General features: G+C 36.6%; 1 protein-coding gene across 1 annotated transcript in view; it reads left to right on the forward strand.

Moving 5' to 3' along the window:
- TTC6 (tetratricopeptide repeat domain 6) overlaps positions 1-18,520 on the forward strand; it is a 175,400-nt gene that overhangs the window by 77,277 nt on the left and 79,603 nt on the right. The window contains exons 6-7 of the mRNA XM_043921932.1: positions 3,150-3,291; positions 13,533-13,637. Coding sequence (XP_043777867.1) covers positions 3,150-3,291; positions 13,533-13,637 — 247 coding nt within the window. The remainder of the gene's footprint in view (positions 1-3,149; positions 3,292-13,532; positions 13,638-18,520) is intronic.

Raw genomic sequence — 18,520 nt, forward strand, 5'->3', positions numbered from 1 at the left:
ATGTCCATTGAGTCAGTGATGCCATCCAACCATCTCATCCTCTGTCATCTGCTTCTCCTCCTGCCTTCAATCTTTCCCAGCATTCAGGGTCTTTTCAGATGAGTCAGTTCTTCACATCAGGTGGCCAAAGTATTGGAGTTTCAGCTTTAGCATTTGTCCTTCCAAAGAATACTCAGGACTGATTTCCTTTAGGATGGACTGGTTGGATCTCCTTGCAGTCCAAGGGACTCTTAGGAGTCTTTTCCAACACCACAGTTCAAAAGCATCAATTCTTTGGTGCTCAGCTTTCTTTATAGTCCAACTCTCACATCTGTACATGACTACTGGAAAAACCATAGCTTTGACTAGTTGGACCTTTGTTGGCAAACTAATATCTCTGCTTTTTAATATGCTGTCTTGGTTGGTCATAACTTTTCTTCCAAGGAGCAAGCATCTTTTAATTTCATGGCTGCAGTCACCATCTACAGTGATTTTGGAGCCCCCCAAAATAAGTCTGTCACTGTTTGCACTATTTTCCCATCTATTTCCCATGAAGTGATGGGACCAGATGCCATGATCTTAGTTTTCTGAATGTTGAGCTTTAAGCCAACTTTTTCACTCTCCTCTTTCACTTTCATCAAGAGGCTCTTTAGTTCTTTGCTTTCTGCCATAAGGATGGTGTCATCTGCATATCTGAGGTTATTAATATTTCTCCCTGCAATCTTGATTCCAGCTTGTGCTTCATTCAGCCCAGTGTTTCTCATGATGTACTCTGCATATAAGTTAAATAAGCAGGGTGACAATATATAGCCTTGACATACTTGTTTCCCGATTTGGAACCAGTCTGTTGCTCCATGTCCAGTTCTAACTGCATACAGACTTCTTAAGAGGCAGGTCAGGTGGTCTGGTATTCCCAACTCTTTAAGAATTTTCCAGAGTTGTTTTGGTCCACACAGTCGAAAGCTTTGGCTTAGGGCCAGATAAAAATATAGCAGTGCCTCAAGGTAGCTTCTTAAGTCACCCCTCTCCTCCCTGATCTTCATGCATGTACTCTCTTGGCTCATTATTCTAGACAAGGCAATATCCCACTCTTTTGTTTTTGCTGGATATATCAGTGAGGATCCAGTTGCAGAAAATAGGAACATTTTTAGCTATTTTAAGCATAAAGGAATCTGGTAATGGGAATATGATGCTTGAAAAATCAATGGAAAGATTGGAAGAATGGGCTGTCGGCAGGCTGGACTTTCCAGAGATGACTCATGTAGCACGTTTAACTGGCTTCCGTGCCTGCTGCTCCTTCTGGTAAGAGTCAGGAAGGTGGGAAAGCTGGAGGCCAACCTTGGCAACATACCACTTTAGCTGAGACTCAGCGATCATGTGGCTTCTCCTGCCACAGCTTTTGACTCTGGAGATACGCCATGTCTGTTTGAAACATTCACTGGCAAAAAAGTCTACGCATAAAAGATGTAACCAGAAGGCTGCTACAGAAGAACTCAGTGTTGCCACGACTGCTTGCCAGTGGGAACATGAGAGCCTTCTTCTAGATTGTGTGTGAGTGCATCTGGTTAGTAGATCCTAAAACACATCTCAGACACTGGCTGCAGGAGAGTCGTCACCTCTCCATCCTCAGCAGTTTGGGAAAGCATATTGGATTGGATGTTGAATGACAGAGTGCCGTAAGCCACTGTGCTGGGACTTGGGCTTTACCTTTTCTTTGAATTCAGATATTTAACTGGGTGAGATAGGAAGCTTTTTTCCCCATGAACCTATTTTGGCAAAGCTCTGTCTCCTCCAGCCTAGCTTTGGGTGGGCCTGATTTTTAAGAGCTGGTTTAATATGATAGAATCCGAGGATTTCAGCATATTGTTAAGTGCAGTCAGTGTGGTATGTGTATGCTTTGTTTTCACATTTGGTGGCTCTGAAGTGATTGTCTGTTCGTGTAATGGTATACCAAAACATTCGGGGAACATTGGCTCCACTTTCAAGTGAAATTGAAATATGGCTATAGTCAGTGTAGTTCCACTTTATACTCATTTTATATATTTTGCACAGTGTTACAATACAAAAATTAATGTTATTTCAAGCCATCTGTAAGTCAGTCATTAATGACACATTTTGCCTTCAGATTTTGATTTCCCTCATCTCTTGGTTTAATTCAGGCTTTTGTTGATAAGTTTTAAACCTCCTATGTATATTCTTCTTACATATATATAGTTAGTTGTTGTTAAGTTGCTAAGTTGTGCCTGACTCTTTTGCAACCCCATGGACTGTAGTCTACCAGGCTCCTCTGTCCATAGGATTCTCCGGGCAAGATTACTGGAGTGGGTTGCCATTTATTTCTTCAGGGGATCTTCCCAACCCAAGGATCGAGCCCACATTTCCTTCATTGGCAGGCAGATTCTTTACCTTTTGAGCTACAGGGAAGACATTCTGAGCTGCTATGGAAGCCCTATATATAGTTGGTAGCCCAGAAGTAAAGACCTAATGCCATAACAGTTTTCTGTTCATCCTGGCAAGATATGAATCAAGAAAGAAAAACGTTAATGTGAGCAGGCAGTTCTGCTTAGGCTGATGCTTTGCCTTGGGCTAAGAAATGAAACCATTTCCCATGAGCTTGGAGTGGGGAGCAGGTTAGGAATCAGAAGGTAGAGAACTTTTAACCTCTCTTGTAATGAGACTTTCATAGAGTGAATTTATTATTACTATATTATAAAACAAAACCACCAAAATGTTACTACTAAAATACATTCAGAAGCAAACATAAGTTATTTTTGAGTCATTACCCATTTTGAATTATCTGACTTCTGCACAATATCTATTTAGCATAGATGCATGCATGCATGTGCACTCAGTTGTGTCCAACTGATTGTGACCTCATGGACTGTAGCCCTCCAGGCTCCTCTGTCCATGGAATTCTATAGGCAAAAATACTGGAGTGAGTAGCCATTCCCTTCTCCAGGGGATCTTTCTGACCCAGGAATCGAATCTGTATCTCTTGCATCTCTTGTGTCTTCTGCATTGGCAGGTGGATTCTTTACCAGCTGAGCCACCAGGGAAGTCTCATTTAGTGTAGATATCAAATGTCACTGTGTTTATTTCATAGAGATATAAAGTGAGAGTAAATACCTGTTGCTTTATCAATGACTTAAAAAATTTTTTTCACACTGTAGAATACTGCACGGAGCTCCTGTTAAGGATGTCAGTCATGAACATGTTGCTGTTGTTCCAACAAGACCAGGGATACTACCTGAACTGATACCAGGAACTGGCCAGAGTGCTCACAAACCACAGTTACAACTCTTTGGAGAGGAAGTAAGAGCTTCCTTTAATATTAGTTTTCTCTATCTCATAGACTGTCAATCTTTTTGGTTTCAGGACCCTTTTTTACATTCTTAAAAATTATTGAGGACTTCAATAATTATTTATGTGGCTTATCTATTGACATTTGCAGTGTTGGAAGTTAAAACTGGGAAAATGCTAAAATGTTTATTTTCTAAATGAAAAATAGTAGTACTAAAATCATACATGTTAACATGCTATATTTTTTATGAAAAATGGTTATATTTTTTAAAACAAAGAAGTAGTGTAAAACTGGAGTTGTATTTTTTGCAAATCTCTAATGCTTGGCTTAATAGATGACAGCTGGATTCTTATGCTTGCTTCTGCATTCAATTTTGCGATAAGTTGTTTTGACTGAACTATATGAGGAAAATTCTGGCTTCATGCAGATATGTAGTTGAAAAAGGAGAGATTATTTTAATAGCCTTTAAACATAATTATGGATATTCTTCTTTGATAATATGCTTCCTAGGTGGCACAGTTGGTAAAGAACCTGCCTGGCAATGCAGGAGACATAAGAGACATGGGTTTGAGCTCTAGGTTGGGAAGATCCACTGGTGGAGGAAATGGCAGCCCACTCCAGTATTCTTGCCTGGAGAATCTGATGGACAGAGGAGCCTGGTAGACTACAGTCCATGGAGTTGCAAAGAGTTGTACATGACTGAGCAACTTAACACACATACAAGAGGTAGTTTCTTGAAACTTAGTTGTGAGACTTCCACTTCTGTGAATGATGCAGTGGGAAGTTCTTTTTCCTATTGTTCCTGCGAAGTACAAGTAAAAACCTGGGTGTTACAAACAGGACAGATCTGAAAGGTGGAGAGACTGAGACTCTAATTAGGAACTTTGGGATCCAAGAAATGACACGGTGGCAAGTTAGTTCCTTGAGTTTCCTTTTTTGCCTTGTGTATCCTTTGATAAATCCTTTTTATAATTTCAAGTTAAAAAAACCTGGTAACCGGGAAAGAAAATTAGGTAAAGACACAAAAAAGTCCAAACAAAGCCTACTCTTTCTAGCCAAAGAACCGGGAAAGGGGCAGCCTAGCACAACACAATAGTTATTTAAACAATAACTATAACAAAATTTAAACAATAACGAAATATTTAAACAATAACTACCCCAGCCAAACATCACAGAAAAAATGGTGGCCCTGGTCCTTCCCTCACTTCTAGCAGCAAAGGTCTTGTTGGAAAACTAGACTTTTACTCTTGCCAAAGTATGTAGTGTGTATGCTCAGTTGTGTCTGACTCTTTGGGACCCCAGGGACTGTAGCCTGCCCGTCTCCTCTGTCCTTGGGATGCTCCAGGCAAGAATACTGGAGTGGGTTGCCATTCCCTTCTCCAGGGGATCCTCCCAACCCAGAGATTGAACCAGCATCTCTTGCATCTCCTGCATTGGCAGACAGATTCTTTACCACTAGTGCCACAGAGTACGAGAAGGCACTGTCACGCCTCTGACCGTGTGGTGTTGAGGAAGGCCATGTGGGGCTCGGACTTTCGTTTTGGTAGAGTGGTCATGAGGTTTCCCTTCTATGGTGTCAGTTGAGACCACATGGGGATCCTGGACTTGCATCCCCACCTAGTAGTAATGAGCCACTTCTCTCTCTCCCCATTGCGGTGGTATCAGAGGAGGCCCAGCAGAGTGTCAGCTGGAACGGAAGGTTTAAATAAGATCCAGAATTTCATAGCAAAGTATCCAAATTTCAATTGAAAATTACTAATCCACCCCAAGAACTAGGAAAGTCTCAAACTGAATATAAGAAGGTAATCAATAGATGCTATCATTTAGATGACAGAATTGTTAGAATTGTCTGACAATGATTTTAAAGCCATCATCCTAAAAATGCTTCAGTGATAATTATGAACACACTTGAAAAAAATTTTTTTTCAATAGGAAGATTTAGAAAGGAAATAGAAGATCTTAGTAAAAAACATTGAAGATACTTAGTAAAGAAACTGAAGATATTCTAAGAATTGAAAAAATTTAATAACCAAAGTAAAATGCTTGGCAGATGGGCTCAAAAGTAGAATGGAGGAGATAGGAAGTGAAGTTGAAGATAAAACAGTAGAATTTATCTAATCTGAGCAACCAAGAGAAATAGATAAAGAAAAAAAAATTAACAGATCCTCAGGAGTCTGTTAATTGTGGGACTAAAGTAAAAGATCTAACATTTGTGTTATCACAGTCCTGGAAGGAGAAGAAAAAGAAGAGGGGTGACTGAAAATGTTTAGGAAGAAATAATGACTGGACACTTCCCCATTTTAGTGAGACTTAAACCTGCATATTGAGGAATCTGAGCAAACTCCAAGCAGGAGAAGTCCAAAGAAATATGAACCAAGTCACTTAATAGTCAAACTTCTGAAACCTAATGACAAAGAAAAGAATCTTGAAAGCAGCAAGAGAGAAACCATATGTTACCTACAGGAGAAAAACAGTTTGAGTGATAATGGATTTCTCATCAGAAACCATGGAGGCCAGAAGTAAGTGGCAGAACATTTTTCAAATGCTGAAAGGAAAGAACGGTATGCCCTGAGTCCCTATATATCCAGAGAAGATATCCTTCAGGAATGAAGGGGAATCCAGACATTTCCAGATGAAAGGAAAGTAAGGGAATTAGTCACCCAACAGACTTACCCTGAAAGAAAGTCTGGAGGATGTTCTTAAATGATGAAAGATGAAATCTTGGAATATCTGGAAGGAACAAAAACAAGTAAAGCAAAAATGTAAGTAAATGCAATAAAGGATTTTCCTCCTCCTTTTGAGTTTTCTAAATTATGTCTGTCGGTTAAAGCAAAAATTACCATGCCATTAAATGTATACAGAGGAAATGTTTAAGACAACTCTATTATAAATGGAGAAAGGAGACGTAAAAGAAGGTAGGTTTACACACCCTTGAACTGGTAAGTGCAGACATCAGTAGACTTTGATAAGTTATGTTTATATAACATAACACCTAGAGCAAAACTAAAAATCTATACAGAGACATATTCATAAACACCACAGATTAATAAAAGTGGAATTCTAAAATATGTCCATGTAAAAGGAAAGCAGGGAAAAGAAAACAGAGAAACAAGAGAAACCAGAGAGAACAAGCAGAAAACAAAAAATGAAATGACAGATGAAATTCCTAACTTAAATATATTATTGGTCTAAATACACCAATTAAGTGACAGGGAATTCAGAGTAGATTAAGAGAAATGACCCAACTATTTACTATCTGCAAGTAACTGACTTCATATGTAATGATTTAGAGAGGCTGCAAGTAAAAGAATAAAACAGATAAGCCATACAAACATTAATCAAAGAGAAGTAGGAGTGACTATGGTTTTTTTTTTTTTGACTATGTTAATATCAGATAAAGTAGACCTCCCAGCAAAGACAGCTAGAGACAGAGAAGGGGATTACATTATGACAAAAATGTCAACCTGCCAGGAAGACATAGTACTCTTAAAAAGCATGTGCACAAAACAGCAGAATTGTAAAATATGTGAAGCAAAAGCTGGTGAACTGAAAGGAGAAATAGGCAATTCCACAATTACAATTGGAAACTTCAATGCCCCTCTCTAAATAGTTGGTGGAACACTAGAAAGTCAGCAGGGATACAGAAAAATCAATGACTGTTATCAACTAACAGGATCTAATTGAAATGTACAGAACACTACACCAAATCAGAGCAGAATACTTATTCTCTTTGAGTTCCTGCAGAAGATATACCAAGATAAATCCATAATAAAATCAAACTAGATATCAATAACATAGATAACAGAAAAATCTCCAAACTGTTGGAGTTTAAACAATAGAGGTATAATCAATTCATGGGTTAAAGAGGACATCTCAAGGGATTTTAAAAAGTACTTTGAAAACCAATTAAACTGAATTAAAATAAAAATACAACATACCATAATTTATGGAACGGAGATAATGCCAAGAGGGAAAATTATAACGCTAAATGCTTACGATTAAAAAAGAGAGGTCTCCAATCAATAATTTAAGCTCCCACTGCAAGAACGTAGAAAAAGAGCGAAATAAACCCAAAGCAAGCAGTGGGAAAGAATAAGAGCAGAAATCACTGAAGTTGAAAACATGAAAACAATAGAGAAAAATCACTGAGACAAAATAGTTTTACAAAAAATTGATCTCTACAAAACTGACACGAAAGAGAAAAGACACAAATTACTAATATTAAAAATGAAACAGATATCACTACAGACCCTACAGACTTCAAAAGACTAGTAAGGTGATACTATAAGCAACTCTAGTTGTTAATATAAGCAATTTATATAAGCAATTCCAGTATTCTTGCCTCAAGAACCCTATAAACAGTATAAACAACTCTACACACATAAATTTGACAACTTAGACAAAATAGAGCAGTTCCTCAAAAAAACACAAACTACCACAACTCACTCAATATGAAATATTAATAGATAATTTGAATAGCTCTATCATGTTAAGGAAAGTAAAGGCCTACAAAACTCGCTTCTCAGACCCCTGAAATAGTTTGACAGTTAAAAAATCAAAATAAACATGCAGCTATCAATACTATTAAGCATGTTGCAGAATGAATACATAAACTATAAGGATAAATCTTCAGAGAATTATGCTGGAAAAAACCAATTCCAAAACATTACACACTGGATGATATTCTTATATAACATTTATGAAATTACAAAATTACAGAAATGCAGAACAGATTAGGGCTTTCCAGGGTTTCAGGATTGGGGGGTGGGAATGAGTGGAGTGTGTCTATAAAAGACAACATGGGATCACTTATGGTGATGAAAATGTTCTATATCTTAACTATATCAATGTCAGTATTTTGTTTGTGATTCTGTACCACAGTTTTGCAAGTTTACCTTTGAGGTAAACTGGGTAAAAGATAGTCTCTGTATTATTTCTTAATAAAAATTATGGTTGTTGGATCAGTGCTAAAAAATTAAACTTAGTTAAAAGGAATATGTATTAAATGATCATTTGTACAGCTAAAAATGTTTGTTGCATTTGAAATCTGAAACCATTGGGTCTTTAGTACAAACGTGGTTATTGAATTGGGTTGTAATATACATAGTAACCTTAGAGGCTGTGCAGGTGCTGTTAAACTAATTAACCTAGCTTGCTTTATAGTTGTGTGTGTGTATGTATGTTAGTCACTCAGTCGTGTCTGACTCTTTGCGACCCCATGGACTGTAGTCCACCGGGCTCGTCTGTCCATGGAATTCTCCAGGCTAGCATATTGGAATGGGTTGCCATTCCTGTCTCCAGGGATCTTCCCAACCCAGGGACTGAACCTGGGTCTTCTAAAGTGTAGGCAGATTATTTACCATCTGAGCTACCAGGGAAGCCCTGCTCTATAATTACTAAATTATAGTTAGTAATTCAGTTTGCTGTGCAGTCAAGTTCTAACAGCCACCAATCTGGCTGCTTCTGTTGTCCTGATTTCCTCTTAGAAAGTTCTGAGGATTGTTGGGGAAACCAGTATATCATGATGAGTGTTTCTTTGCTAGTTTAATTTGACAAATCTCTCCTGAAAGTGCATGGGTGCTTTTCCTTGAGAACAAAATAGTGCTGTTTAGTGATAGATTTTTCTTTCTTTCCATTTAGAGGCTTGTATATTACTTTCTTCTAGGGGAATAATTTTATTCTAGATGCTCAAGCTGCTGAAAGTCTATCTACTACAAGGAAAGGTTTACCACATTGTATGTGATATATCATTTGAATATCTGAAATCTTAATTTCTAGGTGATCTTTGGAAGAAGAATTTTCAACTGATTTTGGAAGAGTTTTTTCATCTTTTATCAAGGAATTCCTGGCTCTAGGTCTATACAGAATAAAGGGATGCAGTGTGTCCACCAAACAGAGGATGAGTGAGATGGAAACAATTTTGAATTTCTATGGTAGACAAATGAACCTAGCATCTGAAACCATCTACCTTTCTCTAAATAAATACTCTGTTCGTAGAGAAGAAATGTGATCTAGTTGAGAAATAAAAGTGGTGAAGACTCAGTATCAGCTTATAATTGTGAACCTTTGTTTACTGTGTTTGGGTCTTTGGATATTACTCTCAAAGTCTGTGTAACAGCCATGCTCAGGAGATGGCGACTGGTAAGGTCTCATGCTGCTGCTCCTTATCGCTTCAGACGTGTCTGACTGCAGCCTAGCAAGCTCCTCTGTCCATGGGGTTCTCTAGGCAAGAGTACTAGAGTGGGTTGCCATGTCCTCCTCCAGGGGATCTTCCTGACCCAGGGATCGAACCCGAGTCTCCTGCATTGCAGGCAGGGTCTTCACTGCTGAGCCACCAGGGAATTCTGTTAAGATTTCATGGGTGTGTGCATGCTTAGTCGCTCAGTTGTGTCCAATTCTTTGTGACTCCACGGACTGTAGCCCGCCAGTCTCCTCTGTCCATGGAATTCTCCAGGCGAGAGTACTGGAGTGGGTAACCATTCCCTTCTCCAGGGGATTTTCCTGACCCGGGGATTGAACTGTGGTCTCCTGTATTGCAGGCAAATTCTTTACCACCTGAGCTACCAGGGAAGCCACTATTCTTGTTGGGGAAAATGTTTGGTCCAATTAAGTATTACTCAGAGTTAGTGAAAGTTAAGGAAAACATAATTACCAGGAATACCATGGACTCAAAACAGCTATAATTTAAAAAACTCACAATTCTTCAAACTTGTCATGAATGCCTGATTAATTTTTTCACTTCCAACTATTTAAAAATTTTTTTCTTTTATTGTTTGTTTTATTATTATTATTTTATTGATAGTAGACTCTATTTTTTAGAATAGTTTTAGACTTCCAGAAAAATTACAAAGACAGTATGGAGATTTCCCATAGGCTGTTCCCCTATTATTATATTAATACAATAATGATGGGTAAATAGTGGCCCCCAAGAGATATGTGCTCAGTCGCTCAGTTGTGTCTGACTCTCTGCGACACCATAGACTGTAGCCCACCAGGCTTCTCTGTCCATGGAATTCTCCAGGCAAGAATCCTGGAGTGGGTTGCCATTTCCCTCTCCACACGCAGAAGATATATCCAGATCCTAACCCACAATACCTGTGAATGTGACCTTATTTGGAAATAGAGTCTTTGCAGATATAATTAAGAATCTTGTGATGAGATCATCTTGGATTTAGGGTAAGCTCTACATATCTAAATTCAATATGACTGTCCTTATAAGAGGAGAAAACCCTGTGAACACATAGACACACAGGGAAGAACGCCACGAGCTGCTAGAAGCAAATTGGAGCAATGCCGCTGCAAGTCAAGGAATGCCAGGGGTGGCTGGCAACCACTAGAAGCTAGGAAGCAGCAAGACAGAATTCTCTATGGCATTCAGAGGGAGCATGGCCCTCTCAACATTTTGATTTTGGACTTTGTTTCCAGAACTCAGAGAATTAATTTCTGTTGTTTTAAGCCATCCAATGGTAATTTGCTACAGTAGCCCTAGAAAACTACCAGTACATCTGACAGCAGTATGATACATTTGTTAAAACCAATGAACCAATATTTATACTTTGTGATTAATTAAGATCCATGCTTCATTTGGATTTCCTTAGTTTAAGGTAATGTCCTTTTTCTATTCCAGGATAGAAGTGGATACCACGTTACATGTAGTTGCCATGTCTCCTTAGGCTTCTCTCAGCTGTGATAGTTTCTGGGGCTTCCTTGTTTTGACGACCTTGACAGTTTGGGGGAGTACTGTCAGGTATTTTGTAGACTATTCCCCAAATATCTATAATTTTATTTGGCCGCCTCTGGTCTTAGTGATAGCGTACGGACTTAGTTGCTCTGTGGCATGTGGGATCTTAGTTCCTCAGCCAGCATCCCCTGCATTGCAAGATGATCCTTAACCACTGGACCACTAGGAAAGTCGCACATGATGTTATTTTGATTTGATTGTGTGTTATGTGATTTTGGGAGGAAGACCACTGAAGTAAGGTGCCATTTTCATCATATCATATCCAGAGTACATATTACCAGTGTGACTTAGCATTGTTGATGCTGACCTTAATTGTCTGGCTGAGGCAGTGTCTGCCAGATTTCTTCACTGTGACGTTTTTCTTTTTTGCTCCCTTTCCACACTGTAGTCTGGAAAGAAGTTGCTATATATATAGCCAAAACTTAAGAAATGAAGAGCTATGCTCCATCTCCTTGAGGGCAGATTATCTATAAAAACTAATTTGGTTTCACTGGGACAGGATGCCTCTTCTTCCCATTTATTTATTCAGTCACGTGCTTGTATCAGTAAGACTCATAGATGTTTGTACTTGGAGTTGTGCTCAGTCGCTTCGGTCGTGTCTGACCCTTTGTGACTCTATGGATCGTAGCCCATCAGGCTCCTCTGTTCATGGGGTTCACCAGGCAAGAGTGCTGAAGTGGGTTACCATGCCATTCTGCAGGAGATCTCCACTCAAGGACTGAACTGGTGTCTCCTAAGTCTCCTCCATTGCAGGCAAATTCTTTACTGCTGAGCCACCTGGGAAGCCCGAGTTTAATACTATTTATTATTATTTTGCTAAGACTGTTTGAGCTTTGGTCACTGAGAGCTCTTTCAGTTGTCTCCTATGTCCCTTTGACAGACCCTATCACTGTGGAATTTTTTTTAACATTTAATTACTGGCAGTACAGATGTTCCAGGCTCATCTTGCTTATTTCCTGTGCCAGTCCACAGAATCAGCCATTTCCACAGGAAGCCTCAGTTCCCTTAATTGGAGAATGTAATTAGAAACTAAAATCTGGCCTTTGCATGTGCTTATTACCACCAGGTCTTTGCTGCTTCTAGGCCTTCTCAGCTCACACAAATACATGTCTGTATTCTAACTCCTTCCTATAAATACACATATTTTAATGTGCATAATAAATATAATAAATGCACATAGTGATAGTTCTATATGTAACCATCTCTGTCTAACTTAAGCTATTCATGAGTTCATACTGATGTCTCCACCTCTAATTCACAACCGCATAGGTCATTCTAACCTCCTCCCCTGCTGATCTTTAAACTCCCAATAGTTAGTGACAAACCTGGTTGCCCCCACACTCCATCCATTTACCTGATTATTCAATTCCAGTATAGAAATATCAGAATTATTTACCCATATTCTTATGGAAAATAACCTTATCAACTAAAGTGTAGCACTATGTACAGTTTCTTTTGCCTTTAGTGTTATATACTTTACTCATTTCCAAAGTTACTAAGGTCAGCAATTTTTTTCTTCCCCCATTCATTGAGATTGTTTCATATATTTATAATAGAATTAGCTTGTTTCATTATATTCCACATTTCATTGTGGGATTCCTCTTGACCTCCCAAATAATTTTTTAAAAATTTCAACTTTTATTTGGAAAGAGTTAAAAGAAACAAATACAGAAACCAAACTAATGAACACAAGACTACATGTGTGTTTGTAATTAACATTTTGTCATACTTGTTTCAGTTTTTTAAAAAGACATTTAAAGAACAGATTAAGTCCTCTTGTACTTCTTAATTCCATTTCTCTTCCTTTTTACCCAAGGACGGTTACTGTTACAATTGTGTTTTGTTCCCCACTCCATGATTTTTTACTTTCTTAGGTGTACTTGTGACCCTAAACAATAAATCCTGTAGTTCTGTGTGTTCTAGGAACATTTATATAAATGATGTGATTTTGTAGGTATCTTTCTAAATCATGCTTATTTTATTGTTAAATAGTATGCTATTAAGATCCATCTATGGTTGATAATGTTTGTGTTAGAATGTCTTTACAGTGTTTAGTTAAATGAATATACTACATTTTATTCATCTGTTTATTAATTGACATTTAGATTGGGCTATGTTTTTGCTATTTCATGTGCTGTATTAACATCCTTGTATATATCTCCTCATGCATATGTGAAAGAATTTCCTTAGACTGTATAGCTAGAAGTGAAATTGTTGGATTGTGTGGCATGTACATTTTCTATTCTACATTTGCTCTTATTTTAGAAATGACCAGTTTGCCTCTGGTGTGATTTTACTAGTTTCCCACATCCTCGGCATCACTTGAAACAGCTGACTTTTTATTTTTGCTAATCTTATAGGTATGATCAATTGTCTTTCCCAGATTTTCAGAGACTGTGGAACCAATCACCTCATTTTCTCAGGAACTAGAACTAATTTTGATAGGAGCTTGAGTGTTTATCCTTGGGGCTATTTATTAGCTTCTAACAGCTTTTTATGTTATTTTCAAAGGTGTCTGCTTATCCAGGAGTTACAAAGTTGTTTTGGAATCTAACTTCACCCAAATTCTCTGTTCCAATATCTGTCATGAAGGAAACTGTATATCCAAAATATGAGGTAAAATGCAGAATGACTTTTCTCTATTGTTGTTTACTAATTAAACTGTATAATTAATTATGATATTAAATTTTACTGGAAGTTATTATGTAAATTGTCAGTAAAGACTGCAATAACTGAATGATTGGATGGCACTATAGAAAGTATGCATATAATAAATAATTATTATATATATATTGTATGTGTGTACATATATACACATATACTTATAAGCTTATGACTATGTGTACACTTATACATGTACATTATAGGTATATTTCTAAGAAAATGATTGGACTTATCCATGTTACTTTAGCTAGTCAAGAAGAATATTCTCTTTTCTTTCTGAAAGAATTATTTGACTGACCAGGTATAAAGCATCTTGGGCTGTTTAGAAGATCTTTATGATATGCTCATTTGCTTTTAAAAGTGAATTTTTAGTTATTGTTTAAAAAAGTTTAAAACTACCTAATAAAATTATTAGTCTATTTTCTTCTTCCCTAAAGGTGTTTAACATTTTATGTTACACTGCTTATTTTAAAGGGCTTCCCTGGTGGCTCAAGTGGTAAAGAATCTGCCTGCAATGCAGGATACCCGGGTTCAGTCCCTGGGTTGGGAAGATCCCCTGAAGAAGCAAATGGCAACCCACTCCAGTATTCTTGCCTGGAGAATTCCATGGACAGAGGAGCCTGGTGGGCTACAGTCCATGGAGTCTCAAAGTAGAAAAATCAAGAGAGGAAAACCAAAAGAGTCTATTATTTTTCTCCCTCAAGACAATTACTGTCCACTGTTTGGTCCACTCTCTTTCATTGTTAAAAGTTCTTTTTCTTCTTCCTCCTCTTCCTTTTTTTCTCCTTTCCCCCTTTTCTTCTTCCTACTTATATTTTCCTCTTAAAATAATTCTGTGATGAACATTGTTGTACATAAAGTTTTAATGGTATTTAGAATCATTTTATTTGCATAGGATCCTAGATAGATTACTGATAACACATATACGAGAAAAGAATACAAAAAAATTAATCATAGGGAAAGAACAACCAGGGTAATAGGATAAGTCAGACATAAAATTAAAGAAATTCTGTTCATTTATGCCTTTGCTTGAAATGGGGTCATCAACATCAGTGTTGATATTGAAACATCTTTACATTCCTTGCATTACTTAATTATGATGTATTATTCTTAAATATTATATTGAATTCTGTTAGGCAATATTTTAATTGTTTTTTAAAAACATATGCTAATGAGTGAAATATGTATGTAGGATTTTTTTTTTGGACTCTTATCATGGTTATTTTTGCTTTATAAAGTTAATTGGTTAGCATTTCATTTTTTTAATACTCTGGAATTAAAAGAACATAGGAATAATCTTGAAAGTGTGGAAGAATTCACTGTCTAGGAACATTTGAGCTATTTGGGAAGGTAATTTTTGACAATTAAAGCCTTTTATTTTTTAATTCTTGGGTTACTCTTGCTTAATATTTTTTCTCAAGTCCTTTGGTAACATATATTCTTACAAAAAGCCATCTATTCAGTTGAAATTTATAAGTTTATATGCAGAGTTTGTATATAGTCTCTCTTTAGTTTTAATCTCCATTTCTAAATTTCCATTATTTTCTTTACCATTTCTAATGATACTTGGGGAATTTTTTTTCCCCGAGAATAAATTTTCTAGAAGTGAATTTAGTATTTTTTTTCAGGGATCTTTTTCCATTTATTTTCAAGTACAGATGCTTTATTTTCTACTCATCAAATTACTTATACTAGTGTAAAACCATCCATTTAATATTTTTTTAGCAAGGTTTTTGATGTATGATTATGGGCTTCTCTGGTGGCTCAATGGTAAAGAAAGAATCTGCCTGACAGTGCAGGAGACATGTGTTCAGTCCCTGGCTAGGGAAGATTCCCTGGAGAAAGAAATGGCAACCCACTCCATTATCCTTGCCTGGAAAATCCCATGAACTGAGGAGCCTGGTGGGCTACAGTCCATGGGGTCAGACATGACTTAGTGATTAAACAACAGTATCTGAGTCACTGTGCTATACATCTGAAACTAACACAACATTGTAAATCTACACATCAATTTAAGAATAAAAATCTCTCTTCCCCTTCCACAGTTGTTGGATCATGATCTGAAGGCAAACGCTGCCTACTGCTCCTTCTCTCTTAATCCTCCATTGGTAGCATCTGCTTCTAAATGAACTGACAGAATAGAGGAATCTATGATATTAGTATAGTGTTATCTAAACTGTGTGTTTATAAAGCATGGACACATATTTTTCTGTCTTTATGTGTATAAAAGTGTGGATATAAGGAATTGAGAGTAGGCAGAATTGTCTGAACAGAAATAAAAATAGCAGCAATTTTAAGAAGTTTGGTTAGAACTGTTGAAAATGGAGTGACACATTACAAAGCTAGTTCAAAAATAAATTGCTCTTGGTGATTGTTCAAACCAGTGACCAAAGGACAAAGATCCAGCAGGACTTTCTGGTACAGAAGGAGGGCCCAGGACACTTTCCATTCACTAGAACTGGAATCAGACCTTTGTTCAAAGACTGGTGTTTCCTTTGAATGGGAAATTCATTTAGATACAAAGATCTGTGTGCCTCATTTTTAAAAAGCAAATGTTACCTATTTACATATATTATGATTATTGGTGTTTTTTATTTTATCCTGCCATTTGATTTTTGTTTTTTGTAGATGCTGCCTTTTTTTTTTAAATTTGGACAAACTAAGCAATTTACTCAATTGTTCTAAAAAACAGATACTTCCATTATAAAATGAAGAATTTACAAAGTTTTAATTGTTAGCAGTAGCCCAGAGATCAAAATGAAACTTAATTGTACAATGATAGATTTAGTACTAATTACATAGCAAATTTGCCAAAATGTTGCAGTCCCCTTCTTCGCCTGCAAATTCATAAGCTAGATATTGCCTTTTGTTTGTTTTATATTCTTTTTATTTCTTTTCTTAAATTTGTCTTTTTTGTTATTCCTTTTAAAAAAATTTCAGTAGTCTGAGTATAATATATTCTGATTTTATTTTTATTTTAACTATTTGGATAAATTGTATTTTATCATCCCTGTTTTGGAAGTTATGTATACTGTTTCTTATTCCTATGGTGGTCTCCCTAGAACATACATGTTTAACTTATCAATATCTAATATTAATCAATACCTTTATACTCTTCCAGGAAACTGCAATTATTTGAAAACTTGTTATTCCATTTACTCTTTCTTGATTTAATGTGCTCTTACTTTGATACATTTTTAGATCCTTTTAAAATTCAGAAGACGTTGTTCTTATCATTTTATGCAATAATCCTTAGATTTTACCCATGAATTTATCTCTCTCTTTTTTCCTTTCTACTTTTCAAGCATCTCAGACCTTTCTGTCTGGAATCATTTTGCCTTCTGCTAGAATATATCTTTTAGAATTTGCTTTAAGGGAAATAGGAGGTCTACAGTTGGCAAAAATTCTGTTTTTTCTTTGTTTTAAATGCCTTTATATTACTTCATGCTTGAGGGATATTTTACTTTGTGATAATATTATTGCAGATACTTATTTTTAGCACACAAATGATGTCTCACAGTTTTCTGGTGTCCACTATTGCTGTTGAGAATTGATTGTTAAATATGAACCCTCTGAAGGTTCTTTGATAACAAATCAAAGAACCCTTTGAGAATAAATTCTCTGCCTCTCCCCTTTTACTTTTAAGCTGTTCTTTTTTCTTCCATGCAATTTCAGTATGGTGTGTCTAGTTGTAGATTTCTTCTTATTTATTATATTTTGGAATGATTGGGATCTTTGAATCTGTGGTTTGCTATCTTTCATCAGCTATGGAAATTTTTTAGTTACTGTTTCTTCACATTTTGCCTCTGTCTATTCTGTCCTTTGTTTTCTGGGCCTTTAATAACGTGTTTGATACTGGATCCTGTACAATTTCTTCTGATCTGTCTTATAGTTCAGGTTCATAAATTCTTCAGTTGTGTCTAATAATACTGTTTAAGTTGTTTTCTGCATGTTTCAATTTGGTTTTATATTCTTTTTAGAAGTTATCTGTTTTCTCTATTACATTCTGGTGTTTTGTATCTTTGTGTACTTGTCTTTAAATGTTTATCATTGTATTTAGAACATTATTTTTAGTAAATATTTGAGACCTAGGATGGCTGTTCTTCCTCTAGAAAAAACTTTTTGTCAGAACCTGAGATCTGTATCATTCAACCTAAAATTGAGGTTGAGGCTTGAGTTTCTTTGAACATATACAGAGCCTATGCTGCAAGTCTACACAAATGTTGATTTACATCCATTCATTCCTAATCTTAGGGTATAACCCTGTAATATCCTTGTAGCCTTGGATACCTGTGTATTATATATATATAAAATCAGTTTCCATACTTCAGGGAGACTCTGGGCTTGCCTGTCTGTCATCCTTGACCCTTAAAGTTGCAAATATGAAGCTCAGATTTGCAACTGTTTTGGCAAACATTTTGCGAACAAAAGCACCTTTGATACTGGGTTTACCTTTTCAGGTTTTTTGATTTTCCTATATTTTTTTGCCCAGTATCTCTTCATCATATTATTAGCTCTGATGCTTTGAAGATTTTTTTTTCCTTTATTTATTTATTTATTTACTTTTTCAGTGGGTTTTGTCATACAGCTTTGAAGATTATCTTTGTCATAATACATGCTTTCTAGTTCTCAGAAGAATTGCTTGTTGCTGTTCATTGTTCAGTCGCTAAATTGTGTTCAACTCTTTGCGACTCCATGGACTGTACTGTATCAGGCTTCCCTGTCCTTCACCATCTCCCAGAGTTTGCTGAAACTCATGTCCATTGAGTCAGTGATGCCATCCAACCATCCTCTGTTGCACCCTTCTCCTCCTGCCCTCAATCTTTCCCAGCATC

The sequence above is a fragment of the Cervus elaphus genome, chromosome 13 (genome assembly GCF_910594005.1).
Source record: "Cervus elaphus chromosome 13, mCerEla1.1, whole genome shotgun sequence".
NCBI classification, from domain to species: Eukaryota; Metazoa; Chordata; class Mammalia; order Artiodactyla; family Cervidae; genus Cervus; species Cervus elaphus.